General features: G+C 41.6%; 1 protein-coding gene across 1 annotated transcript in view; it reads right to left on the bottom strand.

Annotated features, from left to right (window-relative positions):
- Positions 1-6: 6 nt before the first annotated feature.
- Positions 7-16,318, bottom strand: part of Cap1 (CAP, adenylate cyclase-associated protein 1 (yeast)) — a 31,068-nt gene continuing 14,756 nt past the window's right edge. Inside the window, exons 2-12 of the mRNA XM_013016766.1 lie at positions 13,280-13,401; positions 12,191-12,291; positions 10,695-10,778; positions 7,863-7,948; positions 6,103-6,208; positions 4,256-4,433; positions 1,737-1,921; positions 1,460-1,583; positions 1,231-1,313; positions 775-918; positions 7-295 (exon numbers count right to left, since the gene is read on the bottom strand). Coding sequence (XP_012872220.1) covers positions 212-295; positions 775-918; positions 1,231-1,313; positions 1,460-1,583; positions 1,737-1,921; positions 4,256-4,433; positions 6,103-6,208; positions 7,863-7,948; positions 10,695-10,778; positions 12,191-12,291; positions 13,280-13,391 — 1,287 coding nt within the window. The 5' untranslated portion in view covers positions 13,392-13,401 and the 3' untranslated portion in view covers positions 7-211. The remainder of the gene's footprint in view (positions 296-774; positions 919-1,230; positions 1,314-1,459; positions 1,584-1,736; positions 1,922-4,255; positions 4,434-6,102; positions 6,209-7,862; positions 7,949-10,694; positions 10,779-12,190; positions 12,292-13,279; positions 13,402-16,318) is intronic.

Genomic DNA, 16,318 nt, shown 5'->3' with positions numbered 1-16,318 from the left:
AGCTGTACCTTCCTGCAGAAGATCAACTGCCCTGCTGTCCCACCCCAAATCTCAGCCTGAGGTATATTCAGTGAAGGCAGGTAGCTGGGCTTCTCAGAGCAGAGAAGCAGTTAAGAGCAGAAAGGTAGAGGAAATCTAGAAAAGAATCGTCTTGATACAGATTTATCCCATGGTGTGAAGGGAGAGGGCAAAGAACCCACTGGCACTTGGCTTATCCAGCAATTTCTGTCACTGTGGTGACCAACTTTTGCCCATTCCATAAGGTCTTGAACTGCTCAGGGACTGGGAATTCATTCTGTAAAGAGAGAATAGGATGAAATCTGGGCTACAGAATGTACTAGCTCTACATTTCACACTTCCACTTAGTACTAAGAGCATAGTAGGTTGAAGCAATACAAACAACCCACCCCATCCTGCTGTTGTACTGTTCTCTATTAAGTGATTTCAGATAAGACTGTTAGAAGAATACACATGGCTTTAGAATACCAGTTTGACAGAGTGCTAGGACTCTTCCTTTGCTATCCTGAGCTCAACCTAAGAAACCCTTTAGCACATCACAAGACTGGATTACTTTGCTTTTTTTCTGTGTGCTGCTGCTTTTTTGGTGTGGAGTTTTAGGTTTACCTACTCATTGCAAACTGCCCATTGTAAGATGCTTCTATGTAGCTCAGGCTTGTTTTAAACTTCAAATCCTACTGCCTTTGCCTTCCAAATATTAGGATTACAGGCACTTGTCTAGCTAATCCCTTGTTTTTAACAAAAGAAACAACTTACAAAGTCACCGCCTTCTGTAGGAATGAGAACATTCATCTCAGAAGATTTGGCACTGACTATCTCACAATCCAGAGAACTCTTGCTCAGGTAAGCATGGCAGCCATCTGTTTTGTTAATGGAAATGGTTGGCACTTTACCCATTACCTGCAGAGAAAACCAAAAGAACTAAGTAAGTCCCAGCAGGTGGGAGAAGAAGTTGCTGGAGACTCCAGCTTTCATTGTTTCACAAAATCCTATAACTACATGAGAACCTCCAGATGTACAACAGACATTAGATCCCAGGGGCAGGCAGGGATCAGTGTTGGAAGAGCCTCCTTTAAGAGCCAGCTCCTTTTCTGCCACAAAGTAGCCTAGCTCCTAAGATCAGATTGCTACTAAGCAACATCTGTGGGTCTACTGTAACTCTTTCAATGAATTTCCTCAGGGACCAAAGAAGGGGCCAAGATATAAAGTTACCTGAACTTTGACATCTCTACTATTGATTATCTCCACAATGCCCACCACATCATCGAATACCAGACCAAGTTTCTTACAGTTATCTAGAAAAAAAGTAAGCAAATTGACAGCATAACTTTAAAATAATATATACTTAAGAAATCTTTAGGAAGAGAGAGGATAGGCAAAATGGTTCCAGCCCATTCAGGCTCTTGAACAGAACTTGCCTAAGACAGTGATAAAAACTCACCTACTGTAATGGAGTTAATCTTGCCCTTGATTTGCAATGTTGTGTTGACACACTTGTATATGTAAACCACCTGCTTCAGCTCTGTGTCATCAATTACCAGGTTGGAAACATTCTCCTGATTTTCCTGTTAAAGAGATAAACCCTTACCATGAAAAACATGAAGACAAAAGTTATCCCAAACCTTTATTTTTGCACTGTGAACCACAGCTCTGCGCTCATTTGGTTGAACTCTCTTTGATCCCTTGTCCCCACCCCACTCCAGGTATTTTCAACTCACCACTCTCCATTTCTTGCCCTCCAATTCAAGTAGAGCTGGCTCCTTCTTTGTGGCTGGTTTGGGAGATGGGCTGGTTTGGGGTTTAGGTGCAGAGAATGGTTTGGGACCACTGCGTACTGGGCCACTCTGAGCTTTCAGGGCAGGGTTCTTGTGAGTCTTCATATCATCAGATACATGCTTCAGGGCTGTAAGAACAACAACTACCTTGCTCCTGTCCTTCATACAAAAGCTTTAAGCTGAGGCAACAACCAGCTCCTGTAAGCACTGATCCTTAGCAGAAAATTCAAACCAAGAACACGAGCAAGCAGTTTTGGATACTTTATCATTTCACTTGTTCCCCTAGATTAAATTACATAGCTCTGTTAAAAAAATATAAAAAAATGGGTATGTTGGAGATAGAGAGAAAGGTAATGCACAGAAAAAGATCTAAAAAGATATATACCAAATATGTACTCACAAAATCTGTATGCAGTTTTTAAAGTAATCAAGGAAGAAAAATATATGGTAAATAATGAAAATTTGGGAGAAGTAGCTTCACCTACAATCAACCCTCCTTCCCTTTCCCAAGTACTGACATTTGAAAATCTGTATTTTTTCCCCCTAGTAACTAGGATAATGAAATTTTTAAATTTATTTTTGGGTGCAATCCTGAGGCTTGAACTCAGGACCTGGGCTCTGTCCCTGAGCTTTTTTGCTCAGGGCTAGCTAGCACTCTACCACTTGGGCAGCAGCTCTACTTCTGACTATTTGGTGGTTAATGGAAGTCTTTAGAGTCTTACGGACTTTCCTGCCCAGGCTGGCTTAGAACCATGATCCTTATAACTCAGCCTTCTGAGTAGCTAGGATTACAGGTGTCACCAGTGCCCAACTAGTTTGGGAAAAAAAAAAAAAACCCAAACTGGCTTACATTAGTTATACAGGGGGGATTTCATTGTTATATCTCCATATCCTGTATTTCTATTCAGTGTGCGTGTGCGTGCCTGCGTGTGTGTGTGTGTGTGTGTGTGGACACACTGTTAACAAATTCGGCCCAACCAGTTATCAACTAAACTACTTCATGTTTTCCAACAATTTATAACTATGTTCTTTCTTTTCCATTGTCCAAGGCTCAGAACTCTATCTGATGCTTGCTTTCACTCAGTGGATGATGCTCTACAACCTGAGCCACACCAACACCACCCCCCCCTTATTTTTTTTGCCAGTCCTGGGTCTTGAATTCAGTGCCTGAGCACTATCCCTGAGCTTCTTTTGCTCAAGGCTAGCACTCTACTACTTGAGCTACCGTACTTCTGGATTTTTCTATTTATGTGATACTGAGGAATCAAACTCAGGGCTTCATGCATGCTAGGCAAGCACTCTACCACTAAATCACATTCCCAGCCCTCTTTTTCTTTTTTTCCAGGAAAAGATTCCATTACCACCTTTAGCAGACTGGCACAATCTATGTTGACCTATTTTTTTTCTTTTTTGTGCTGGCCCTGGGGCTTGAACTCAAGGCCTAGATGCTGAGCACATTGACCAGTTCCCCCTTACCCCCCAATGTATATGTACTAGTACTGGGGCTTAAATTTAGGACCCTGAACTCTCATTCAGCCTTTTTGTTCAAGACTGATGCTCTATCACTTGAGCCACACCTCCACTTCTGGCTTTTTGCTTATGAATTGGAGAAACCAGGGATTATCTGCCCAGGCTGGCTTTGATGATCATCAGATTTCAGCCTTTTTGGTAGCTAGCATGAGCCACCAGAGCCCAGATATATGTTGTCTATTGGTACCAAATCACCTTTTTACTTTTTAACTCTACCACTGCTGATTGGTGGTTGTTTATTTTATCCCCCTCTCCCTGCCCCCGGGGTGAGGGAGGGGATTTGATTGAGAGATGATTTTACTGAGATTTCTATTGGTAAGGACAATGACATATAACTTCTTCAGCTGGGTTGGCTCTACTCAGTCATTGTTACTAGTGGGTATGGTTTACTAAATTTTTTCTTTACACACTAATGGAGGGACAAAGGGTGAACAAGTGCAACAGTACTCACAAATCACCATGTTGGAAATGCATTAACTTTTGGGTGAGGATGAGAGGGAAAAACTCAGAGAGAGTGAGGGAAGAGTTGACATTGTCCAAAAAGAAATGTACTCTTTACCTGACTGATGTAATTTTAACTTTTTTTTTTTTTTTAAAGGTCCAGTTGTGGGGCCTGAACTCTGGGCATGAGTGCTGCCCCTCAGCTCTTCAGCTCAAGGCTAGTGCTCTACAACTTAAGCCATAGCGCCACTTCGGGCTTTTTTCTTATGTGGTGCTGAGGAATCGAACCCAGGGCCTCAGGCATGCAAGGCAAGTGCTCTACCACTGAGCCACCTTCCCAGCCCCCCCATTTTAATCCAGGCAAATGACACCTCAAATAAATCTTCCCACGTGCCCACCACAGTTCTGGTTCTTAGAATGCTGTTGTGTCTGAATGGTGAGGTCTAGTCCAAACAATTTGCTGAACCAACTGTTCACATCACAGTACTTACCATGTGTGATGCTCTCCCCCTGATTTATCTGCGCAAACAGTGCTGAGCGGGAGGCAGAGTCATCAGAGCCTGAACTGGTAGGAACAGGTGGGGGAGGTGGGCCTGGTGGAGGGGGAGGGGGACCTGATCCAACAGAGGGTCCAGATGGCAATCCACTCAGTTCTTTTGCCACGGGCCCCTGGAACAACAAGTTTAAGTAAAACAGTTACCGTCTCCACCCCTCTCTATCATTCCCAGTGGGATGTCCAACATACATGAAGTCCCTCCATAGCTCTTGAGGTAATGGTTAATGCTCCCTCACCAAACCCAACATGGCTTTAATTCCTTCTCATTCTCTTTCAAGGATCCAACTCAGACCTTCACATTTTCCTTCCATTTCTCATTGTAGATCTAAGCTCCTATTTCTAAACAGCTACTTTTCATCACCCTTGGTGTGTTACAAGGGCCTCAGAATCAACAAGTTGGAAGTTGATCTCATCATCTCTTGCCCACTCCTCATCTTGTAACAATTTTACCATCCAAATTTGACTATTTAATCTTCTTTAAAGCTTCCCACTTCCTTGGCCTTCAGGAATCTATTATCTTGGTGTAAGTGCTTTTCTATCAGTCCCTAGTATCATGACAATGGTCATGGTCTGAGCATGAGAACTTACTCTGAACCTATGCATAGACACAGATCTGGCCATTATAATATCCTTAATTAAAAGACTTAGTCTAAAAATCTCAGCATATCTTCCTTCCAGACTTTTCTCCTAAAAATCTCTGACCACTTCCCCTTATTGAAGCCGTTGAAGGGCACTATCTACATTTACACTGCATGTACTTTGTTAGGATCTTGTTCTTAACATCTCATTTCTCCCATGTCTCATCATCCTGTACTCATCTCTCTCATCATCCGTTCAAGCCGGTCCAGTTCGGAGTATACCTTTCCAAAGTATAAATTCTTCCCATGACACTCACTCTTCTTCCTCACACTTGAAGGAATGTCTTTTTTTTTTTTTTGGTTAGTCATGGAGTTTGAACTCAGAGTCTGGGCACTGTCCCTGAGCTGTTTTGTTCAAGGGTAGCCATAGTTTTGTTCAAGGGTAGCCATAGTAGTGTTGTGGCTCATGTGGTAGAGTGCTAGTCTTGAGCAAAAGAATCTCAGAGATAGTGCCCAGGGCTTGAGTTCAAGACCCAGGACTGGCAAAAATCTCAGACTTTCCTGCCTAGGCTGGTTTTGAACTTTGATTCTCAGATGTCAGCCTCCTGAGTAGCTTAGGATTACAGACATGAGCCAATGGCACCTGGCAACAGGGGAGTATATCTTTATTATAGCATTCAGCTTGGTGATTTGTACTGGAATTTGTATCCGTATTTTCGAGAACTAGTGTAGTGTGATTCATCTGTGTGTCTTCCCTCCATCAATCCTTGACCTTTGTTTTTGATTTTTGTCCCAGAACTGGAGCTCAAACTAAGGATCTTAAGCTCTTGTTTAACTTTTTCACTTAAGACTGACTACCATTTGAGCCATGCCTCCTCTACTTCCAGATTTTTGTTGGTTAACTGGAGATCAAGAGTCTAACAGACTTTCCTGCCTGGGTTTGCTTTGAACTACAATTCTCAGATCTCAGCCTCCTGAGTAGTTAAGATTATAAGCACTTAGCTCATAACTTTTATTTTTAAAAATTGAATATAACTCAAGTCTCTGACCCTAGGTTTCTGTATTCTCTTCTCTTTTTCCCTTTTACTTCTAACCTACCAATAAATAACTAGCATTCTTTTTCAGGCCTTGGTAATTGTGAAGTCTAAGAAACTTGTGGATAATATTTTGGAGAGATAAAGAGAGAAACGAAAGACTCACTAACCGTTTTGTTCCAGGCCAATCCAGTGGTATGGAACTCCTTGATATATGCCTGCAGCTCTGTCCATATACTCAAGTAGGCTTTGACCCAGTCCACATGTTTCTTATCCCTGAGAAGATTAAGCAACTTGTTAAGAGGCAGTCAGGCTACATTATAGTAATACTTCCAGAACCTCTCTTGTTTGTGGACTCAGATCTCCCTGTTGATGGCATTTCTTAGGCTCTGCTCAATAGCAGTTGTTCTATTATCACTGGGCTTCAAACAAAACACACACACAAAAAAATCTATTATTCTAATTAGACCAAACTCTTTTAGGACAGGAAAACAATTATATCTCCTTGTATCTCATATCATCAGTGTTTCCCAAACTTTTTTGGTACCTTGATTGTCCTACCTACCATCACCTATATATCTGGGATTACAGATACCTATCAACAGACTTGGCTTATTTGTTGAGAAGGGTCATATGGTAACTTTTACCCAGGCTTCCTGGAGCCATGATCCTTCCCATCTCTACCTCCTCAGTAGCTGAGATTACAGGGCATGGACTACCATGCACAGCTCTTACTATTTTAAGAGTAAAACTTAAAACATTTATCTTTTAAATTTTTATATATAAACAAGCTTTATGTATAGAAGACATTTTGTGTGTGAAGTCATTGAATAGCAGAGCTTATTCATGTATTACCTGGAACTCAAAGACTTCAAGAAACTCAACTACTTTATGAGCCAGTTCCTATGTCAAAACATGTCCCCCCAAGAAATTTTAAATAAATTAAGAGGAAATAATAAGCATTAAATTACAAAATAACACTGTACTATGACTCAGAATAATCACCTCTCTTCCTACATGTTAACTTCGAAGACCTACTTTCTTCAACTGTAATGAAAGGGTAAATTCAAAACACTTAAAGAATGTTTAATTAGGGCTGGGAAGATGGCTCAGTGGTAGAGCGCTTGCCTTGCATGCCTGAGGATCTGGGTTCGATTCCTCAGCACCATATAAGCAAAAAGAAAAAAGCCAGAAGTGGCACTGTGGCTCAAGTGGTAGAGCGCTAGCCTTGAGCTGAAGAGCTGAGCGATAGCACCCAGGGCCCAGCGTTCAGGCCCCATGATTGGACCCCCCCCAAAAAAAAGTGTTTAATTACATTGTTTGAAGGATCAAAGAATGTAGTATCTAGGACACTTTTCACACAAAAGAAGAGAGTAGGTCCTCTTGGAGAGTAATTACTCAACAAATGACCAGAAGGAAGGGTTTGGATAACTATGCAACTAAGTAATTGCCACCTACAGTCATATCCAGTTCAAAACTAGCACACAGAAATCAGAAAAGAATAATGTACACATGCACTTAGAAAGCAATGACTTCCTTTATTACTTGCATAGGCTCGCTCTACCCGACTGTGTGAAGAGTCAGGGTCATTTTCTAGTGAAGGCCTACTGAATTCCTGCCATGGTACCAATAAGACATTTTTAACAGGAACAGGGAATTAAAAGGCATTAATCCATGTTACCTTCAGCAAAACCTCCTAAACCTGGAAGGATAAGAACTTAAAATATTAAAAGAGCCTCTACCAACCCACAGATAAATAAGAAGTGGGTGCTTGCAAATGTAGGCTCTATGAGCCAGCTTTCCACAAAGCAGTCTGAGATGAAGGAATCAACTCAGAAGCCAAGCACTGCCTTAATTAACCCCAAGTGCTATTCCAAGAAGTAACAAGCTGGTCCTTTACCCCCCAGGAAAGGCAAGACACAAGACTTACACATCTTTGTATTCTTTGAGGACTCGGTTTGTATAAAACACTGCAGCATCATTCATTTCTTTCACATAGGGGGCAGGTTTGGGAGCCTGGAAAAGAAAGAAACTGACTCACAGCCTCTCCAGTCATATATCTATACCTATATCTATATCTATCTATCTATCTATCTATCTATTTATCTATCTTTTGTCAAGTCGTGGGACTTGAATTCAGGGCTTGGCCGCTGTCACTGAGCTCTTTCACTCAAGGTTAGTGCTCTACCACTTTGAGCCATAGCACCACTTCCAGTTTTCTGGTGGTTAACTAGAGATAAAAATCTCAAAGAGGGGCTGGGAAGGTGGCTCAGTGGTAGAGCACTTGCCTTGCATGCATGAGGCCCTGGGTTCGATTCCTCAGCACCACATAAGAAAAAAGCTGGAAGTGGCGCTGTGGCTCAAGTGATAGAGCGCTAGCCTTGAGCTGAAGAGCTGAGGGATAGCGCCCAGGCCCAGAGTTCAGGCCCCTCGACCAGACCCAAAACAAAAAAAACACAAAATAAACAAAACAAACAAACAAAAACCCTACACACACACACACACAAATAAATAAATAAATAAATAAATAAAAATAAAAAGACAAGAAAAGACAGAGGCTAACCAGGCACTGGTGGCTCACAACTATAATACTAGCTTCTCAGATAACTGTGATCTGAGGATCACGATTTGAAGCCAGCTCATCAGGAAAGTCTGAGAGACTCTGCTCTCCAATGAAGTATGACTCAAGTGGTAAAATCTAGCCTTGAGCAAAAATTCTATCCCTGTTCAAGTGCCACTACTAGGGAAATAGAGAAGGAGGGAGGAGAGAGGGAGGAAGGAAGGAAAGAAGTAAGGAGAAAGAAAAAAAAAAGAAAAAGAGAAAGAGAAGACAAAGGCTATATGTTAGTCAATTCTTATTCTGAAGTTAAGAATTATGTATGGAAGAAAATAAGCATAGAAAGAAATTTTGAATTTATCCTGCAAATTGCTGCTCATCTTCTCACCTCTATATAAAGTTCCAATTCCTTCAACTGATTAAAGTTCCAATTCCTTCAACTGATTTTTGTGGTTCCCCATGGTTAAGACCCATGGGGCTGGGAAGGTGGCTCAGTGGTAGAGCACTTGCCTTGCATGCTCGAGGCCCTGGGTTCGATTCCTCAGCACCACATAAGAAAAAAGCTGGAAGTGGCGCTGTGGCTCAAGTGGTAGAGCAGTAGCCTTGAGCTGAAGAGCTGAGGGACCGCGCCCAGGCCCAGAGTTCAGGCCCCACGACTGGACCCAAAAAAAAACCAAAAAAACAAAAAAGACCCATACGTCAGTTACACCACAAAATCCCACAATTTGAGCCACTTGTCTGGTTTCTGTCCCCCTAACAGGAAATACTAGTCTATTTCTGTACCTTTGCTTCGTATACTCCTTTTTGTAAATATTATAGGAAACTGTTATGACTGGCCCTCCAACCCCAGCCATACCAGTTTCCTATAACATGTACTGTCAGCATAACCAATTCTGGCATTTTATCAGGCAGCAGTACAAACTATTAATGGACCCACATGAGTGTTTTTTCTTTCTCATTAATTTTTCAAAGGCAAGGGCTTTGTCTTGCCTCTCCTTTGTCATCATTATAAGCGCTCAATGCATTGTTAGCCATATAGCAGCTGCTGAGTAGAGATCTGATTAATCAAATGCAATTATCAAGGCTGGCACTAAAGCAAGCAGCTCAGCAAAATGGATAAATCTCGTGTCTCTGTGTTTTTGATCCTTTCTTCAAAGCTTAGTTTTCTGACCATTTCAGTTCTCAGGCCTTAGCATGAAAAATGTAGCCAGGAATATGCCAACCTTTCTTCTTCAGTAAATGTTTGCTCCAGAAAAACTTAATTTACATAAATGGGTTGCAAACCAGATTTGGCTTGCAGGCTATGGTTTGCCAAGCTCTGGTCTAATACAAAAGAAAGGCAATAATGTCTCAGCAGCTTGAATTATGGGGAAAGAGTAGGTTTGGGGGAGGAAACAGATTTAGATAAAACACCCTAATAATTCTGGACAAACTAAAGATCAAACACTGATGTATTTAAATTATATTACATTGTTTGGGCATGCCAAGAATCAAGGGCTTTAATGCAGAATTACCAAGAAAAAATTTTATTATTCCTCTATGACTAAGAAAGCCTAATATTAGCATAAGAAACAAATCTTTTTTTTTGGGGGGGGGGTCGGGTCGTGGGGCCTGAACACTGGGCCTGGGCCCTTTCCCTCAGCTCTTCAGCTCAAGGCTAGCAGTCTACCACTTGAGTCACAGAGCCACTTCCGGCTTTTTTCTGCTTATGTGGTGCTGAGGAATTGAACCCAGGGCCTCAGGCATACAAGGCAAGCGCTCTACCACTGAGCCAACTTCCCAGCCCCAAGAAACAAATCTTTTATTGTGAAAAAAAATCTAAATTTTCTGTAATCCAACTTTTCATACCTTGCTGCAAAAAAATGTTTAATTAGTTAAAGGGAGGGGAGTTAAAAGTTGAAGGAAGATTCCATTCTTTAGGCATTTTAGGATTTCCATAGCTGTTTTTTGCAGGAAGGAGCAAAGTCCCAATGGTAACTAAGGACCTAAGCTAAATGACAGAAGGGAAAAAAGGCTACTGGAGACCAATCAACACTCAAAGCACATTCATTCCCATGAAGACACTGTAAGTCTCCTCTAACCCTGAGACTTGGCATCAATGTACATAATCATGAGCCTGTTCCATTTTAATATGTTGTGACAGTTCGGTGGAAGTTTCTCAGCTTATTGCTGTCACCAGACCAAAACTACACCATCTATCAGTCAACTTACATTGGCGGGCTGCTGGCACTGAGAAGCTGTAACTAGGAGAGCTCGTTCCAACTTCAGGCCTGTATGGACCATCTCCGCCTGAGAGAAAAAAGCAGAATCAGCTATCCATGACACATTACAACTGGAGAGGTCCTGATAAGAATAACTTGAAACCTCCATGCCGGTGTACTCTGGTAGCACCCAGGCACTTGTGGTGTTTTTCTGATGGAATTAAGATTCCAGGGACTGATACCATAATCACATATACTATTGTTCCTAATGGAACTAAGCAGGGATGAATTAGAGTTAGAAATAAAAGATAATTAGGGCTTAGGGGAAGTCAGGTTAGCATTCACATGAAGTGACCTTTTTTTTTTTTTAAAGCAGTGTTGGAATACAGACAAGTCTAGTTTCCTATCCACAACAACAAACTGGTTTTCTGTAACACTAGAAGTAAAGGCAAAAGTCGAAATTTAGGCCTAAAATTCTCAACGTATTTCACTTTTTTAGATTAGAGCTATTTCTCAAATGCTGGATCATGTAGATTATTAAATAAATTTAGTAACCTCTAACTAGAATTTGGTCATGGTGACAATGTAAGAGGCAGTGCATGAAGGGAGGTGGGTGGACAGGCACCTGTCACCGCCTACTTCATACTGCAGTGGGCTAAGTGTGAAAATAATCCATATTAGCATAGTTAATAACTATCAAGCCAAATTTTATAAATGTTAAGCAATGACAATGATTCCTTTCAATAGGTCACCCTTGGCTTGGTTATATAACATGTTGGGATCAAACTAGTAGCATATTCTTTACCACTAAGATGTTTGACAGCCTTATTTTTTGCATAAAAGAATCACATATAAGCCGGGCGCTGGTGGCTCACGCCTGTAATCCTAGCTACTCAGGAGGCTGAGATCTGAGGATCGAGGTTCAAAGCCAGCCCGGGCAGGAAAGACCGTGAGACTCCTATCTCCAATAAACCACCAGAAAACCGGAAGTGGCGCTGTAGCTCAAGTGGTAGAGCGCTTGCCTTGAGCTTAAGAGCTGAGGGACAGTGCCCAGGCCCAGAGTTCAAGCCCCACAGCCGACCAAAAAAAAAAAAAAAGAATCACATATAGGATATAATAAAAGCAGGGGACCTAGAAAAACAAAGACTCCCTCCACCTTTTTTGCCAGTCAGGGCAAAAACTCAGGGCCTGGGCACTGTCCCTGAGCCTTTTTGTGCTCAAGGCTAGCACTCTACCATGTGAGCCACAGTACCACTTCCGGCCTTTTCTGTTTATGTGGTACTGAGAAATCAAACTCAGGGTTTCATGCGTGCTGGCAAGCACTCTACCACTAAGCCACAGTCTCACTTCACAAAGACCCATTTTTATGCCCTGATTGTGCTCCTTAGTGCAGTGTAGGTAGAGCAAAAAAGTCAGAAACCTCTTTAAAAGATTTTTAATCAAGAATAAATGAGACTGAAGAAAGCCTTCACTCCTTAGAAGCAGGAAGCAGCAACTTACATGTTTCTGCACATCTCCTCCGATCTCTTTACTGATCTTCAAGTACTCTGCCACAGGACCAGCAAGCAGGGAGTCAAAGGCTTGCACATATGGAGCTGTTCCTAAAGAGGCACATCAGAAGGAAAACAAAAAACAAAAAAAGCAGTCATGCACTGGACAATCTTCTTTTTTTATTTGGTGCCAGTCCTGGGGCTTAACCTCAGGGCCTGGGCACTGTCCCCGAGCTTCTTTTGCTCAAGGCTAGCACTCTACCACTTGGGCCACAGTGCCACTTTTGGCTTTTTCTGTTTTTGCGGTACTGAAGAATTGAACCTAGGGCTTCATGCATGGTAGGCAAGCACTCTACCACTAAGCCACATTCCCAGCCTGGACAACGTCTTTAAAGTACACTTCCATGTAAAAATGGGAGGCAAGGGAATACAGCACCCAGAATAATGGACACCAGGGTCTACTTCCAATACCAACACTAACTGGTTATATGACCTTTTTCCCCACCGAGCTTAATTTCTATTGATCCTCCAAGATTCCTTTTAGTTCTAACATTTTATGTTTTGATTAATACATGTACAAAATGGCTGTCTTGTCCGTCATTAGGAAAGGAAATTCTAACTTGTCACTTGACTTCAACTGGAAAATTTCAGAACAGGAAATATCACACAACAGGAAGTTCTTGTGTTAAAATAACTTACCCGCAGGCCTCTCTATGCAAGTCACTTCCTTATCTGTTCTGTTACTTTTTTATCTGTTTTGGAGCTGGGACCCAGCTCCAAAAGAGAAACTTCACCATGATTAAAGAAATAAGGCCAAGCCAGGTGCCAGTAGCTCACGCCTGTAATCCTAGCTATTCAGGAGGCCGAGATCTGAGGATCATGGTTCAAAGCCAGCCTGGGCAGAAAAGACCATGAGACTAATCTCCAATTAACTACCAGAAAACTGGAAGTGGTGCTGGCTCAAGTGGTAGAACACTAGCTTGAGCTGAAGAACTCAGGGACAGCGCCCAGACCCAGAGTTCAAGCCCCACAACTGACAAAAGAAAAGGAAATAAGGCCAAGACACTCTATAGGCATTATTGGGCTGTGGACTGCTTACCTTTTGAAGGATTGTCTCCATACCCACGGTGCATGTCAGAGGTATGGGATACTGCTTCCAGGCGGCCCACTGCCCTCTCCAGTCTTTCTACAAGATTTTGCATATCAGCCATTATGTACAACCTGCTGAACAGATCAAATGTTATTTGCTATTTTAATATTACACACAACACCTACATAGGACTAGAGAGGATGCCAATTCTGTGGAACAGAATTTAATAATAAAACGGAAAAGTAGTCTAGCTAATTTGCAAAATCATACAGATCTCATTAAACCAAAGATCTACTCAGGAAAAGGTGTTCACTAAAGCAAATCTTATACAAATACTTACTGAACATTTATTACACAGTAACAAATATTTGTGTAGGAATTTAGAATTTACAAACTATGGTCAGAAATTTCTTCCAACTATTCAGGAATCAAAGATAATGACATTTGTTTTTCAGTAATACAAAATAGAACCTGCATCTCCATGAATGCTAAGCAAGTACTCTATCACTGAGCTATATACCATCCCATGAATATATTCTTTTTTTTGTGGGGGGGAGGGAGGGTCCAGTCATGGGCCTGAACTCTGGGTCTGGGCGCTGTCCCTCAGCTCTTCAGCTCAATGCTAGCACTCTACCACTTGAGCCACAGCGCCACTTCCAGCTTTTTTTTCTGCTTATGTGGTGCTGAGGAATCGAACCCAGGGCCTCATGCATGCAAGGCAAGCGCTCTACCAGTGAGCCACCTTCCCAGCCCTGAATATATTATTAAAGATAAAAAACTTAATTTCAATGATATTAAATAATTGCCTATAGTTAACAGAGAATTCAGTACTTAATTCAGGTCTGGCTTTAAGTTCACTTTGGTTCTTCCCAGCCCAACTTGCCTGCAACAGGAAGCCTCAAAGCAAAATAAATAGGTTACTTACCCTGCCCTGACCTCAATTATTTATAGTCTAATGGGAGAGAAGGGGCAACATGTACACACCAACAACTTACACACACCACCTATAACATAAAAGAGGAAAACTTTAAAGTGATCTAAGAAAGCTGCAGATAATGGCATGCGGTTTCAGAAAGGGGAAGAGTATATCTGCTGGAAGGATCAGATAAGGACATCTTGGAGAAGCTGCCACCTGAGCCATACTTCAAATGAGGATGGGTAGGACCTAAACACCAGAAGACTAGAAGGAGACCAGATATATCCTAAAGGGGTTGTTACAGATCTTTCTCAAGTACTAATTCATCTGAACTGCATTCACTGTATAAAGTCCTAAAGAAAAGTAAGCTTGAGAGAAAAGGACCTTATCTAATCTGTTTCTTGTTATACTCTACTATGTAGACCTCTACCTGATAGGTGGGAGGTGGTCAATTAGTATTTAAAGTTAACGAACCAAAAATATATAGTATTTGAAAATTCTACAGGGAGTTCTGAAAGCTATTAATACTATACATACAAGTGTAAAATGTTACCAACATACATCTATATAAAGTATGAGCAATGAGTGATTTATAAAAATCACTTATTATAACTGAAAGCCTTGGATTAGATTCCATTTAGAATCCATAAAAAGGGACTGGAGCTGTGGCTCAAGCACAAGGCTTTAAGTTCTATCCTCAGTACAGCAAAAACATATTGATTAAATGTACCTAATATTTGGGGCTGGGAAGGTGGCTCAGTGGTAGAGTGTTTGCCTTGCATGCATGAGGCCCTCCCTGGGTTTGATTCCTCAGCACTACATAAGCAGAAAAGGCTGGAAGTGTAGCTCAAGTGGTAAAGCACTATCTTTGAGCTGAAGAGCTGAGGGACAGCACCCAGGCCCAGAGTTCAGGCCCCAGGACTGGCCAAAAAAAAAAAGTATCTAATATTGGATTGGGAATGTGGCTTAGTGGTACAGTGCTTGCCTAGCATGCATGAAGCCCTGGGTTCAATTCTTCAGTACTACATAAACAGAAAAGGCTGGAAGTAGCACTATGGCTCAAGTTGTAGAGTGCTAGCTCTCAGGGACAGTGCCCAGAATGCTTTCTTGAATGCTTAAAAAATTTTAAGCATTCAAGAAAAATACAAGAATAAGAACCCAATCAGCTTTCCTATTCCCTTGAATGGAAGTAAGCAGCAGCCTATGGACTCACTCACAAAAATAGAGAAGCCTTCCCTTATGTTATGTAGGATCATTATTAGTATCCACATTGCTGCCATGTTTCATTCTGGGAACTGACCAGAGACAGACTCCAAAAAATCCAAGGGGGAAGGCAAGTGATATAGTTACCTTTCATGATGTATAGATACCCAGTTCTGTTACAAAATGTGTTCCTTCATACACAATTAAGACCAGTGTTGTATGGCAATACAAGTTGTATAGGTTGTATAAGTTGCCAGGGTTCTGAACACTTACCTGTTTTTGTTTTGTTTTTTGGTGGTGGTACTAAGGCTTGAATTAAGGGCTTGTGCTTGCTAGGCTCTACCACTTGAGCCATACACCCCCAATAATTTTTTGCGTCAATTATTTTTTGGATAGGTTTTTGTGCTTTTTGCTTGAACTGGACTTGGGATTGCAATCTCCATCTCCACCTTCTATTTATAGATATGTTCCATCATCCCTGGCTTACCAATCTTACATTTCACTTGTGCTTATAGACTCTCACTACTGAACAAGCTACAGTTCTGAGGTCTGAATTAAGCAGAATGAGGTTAAGTGTCATTCTATCTCAAACCAAATATAGAACAAAACCTGTCCTTTTGTTTTGTGGTGAAGGTAGAATGAGATTGGATATATCATTGGAAAGAATGTACTGAAAGACACACCTCTGGGGCTGGGAAGGTGGCTCAGTGGTGAAAGACACACCTCTTTCTCACCCTCTACACACATACACATACTCTTTAGGTAATGAAGTTCACTCCTCCCAAGATTTAGCTACCATTACTGTAGTAACACCCAGCCCACTTTCAGATGGTACCACTGCAACCACTTATAGTCTAGAGACTCCTGAAGTAGCATATCCAGCTCAAACTATTCTTCCAGAATTCTGAATCTTTTTTTTTTTTTTGTCG

Source organism: Dipodomys ordii, unplaced genomic scaffold (assembly GCF_000151885.1).
Source record: "Dipodomys ordii isolate 6190 unplaced genomic scaffold, Dord_2.0 Scaffold33, whole genome shotgun sequence".
Classification (NCBI taxonomy): Eukaryota; Metazoa; Chordata; class Mammalia; order Rodentia; family Heteromyidae; genus Dipodomys; species Dipodomys ordii.
Note: the sequence above shows the minus strand (reverse complement) of the source record. Positions and strands in the feature narration are given on the sequence as shown.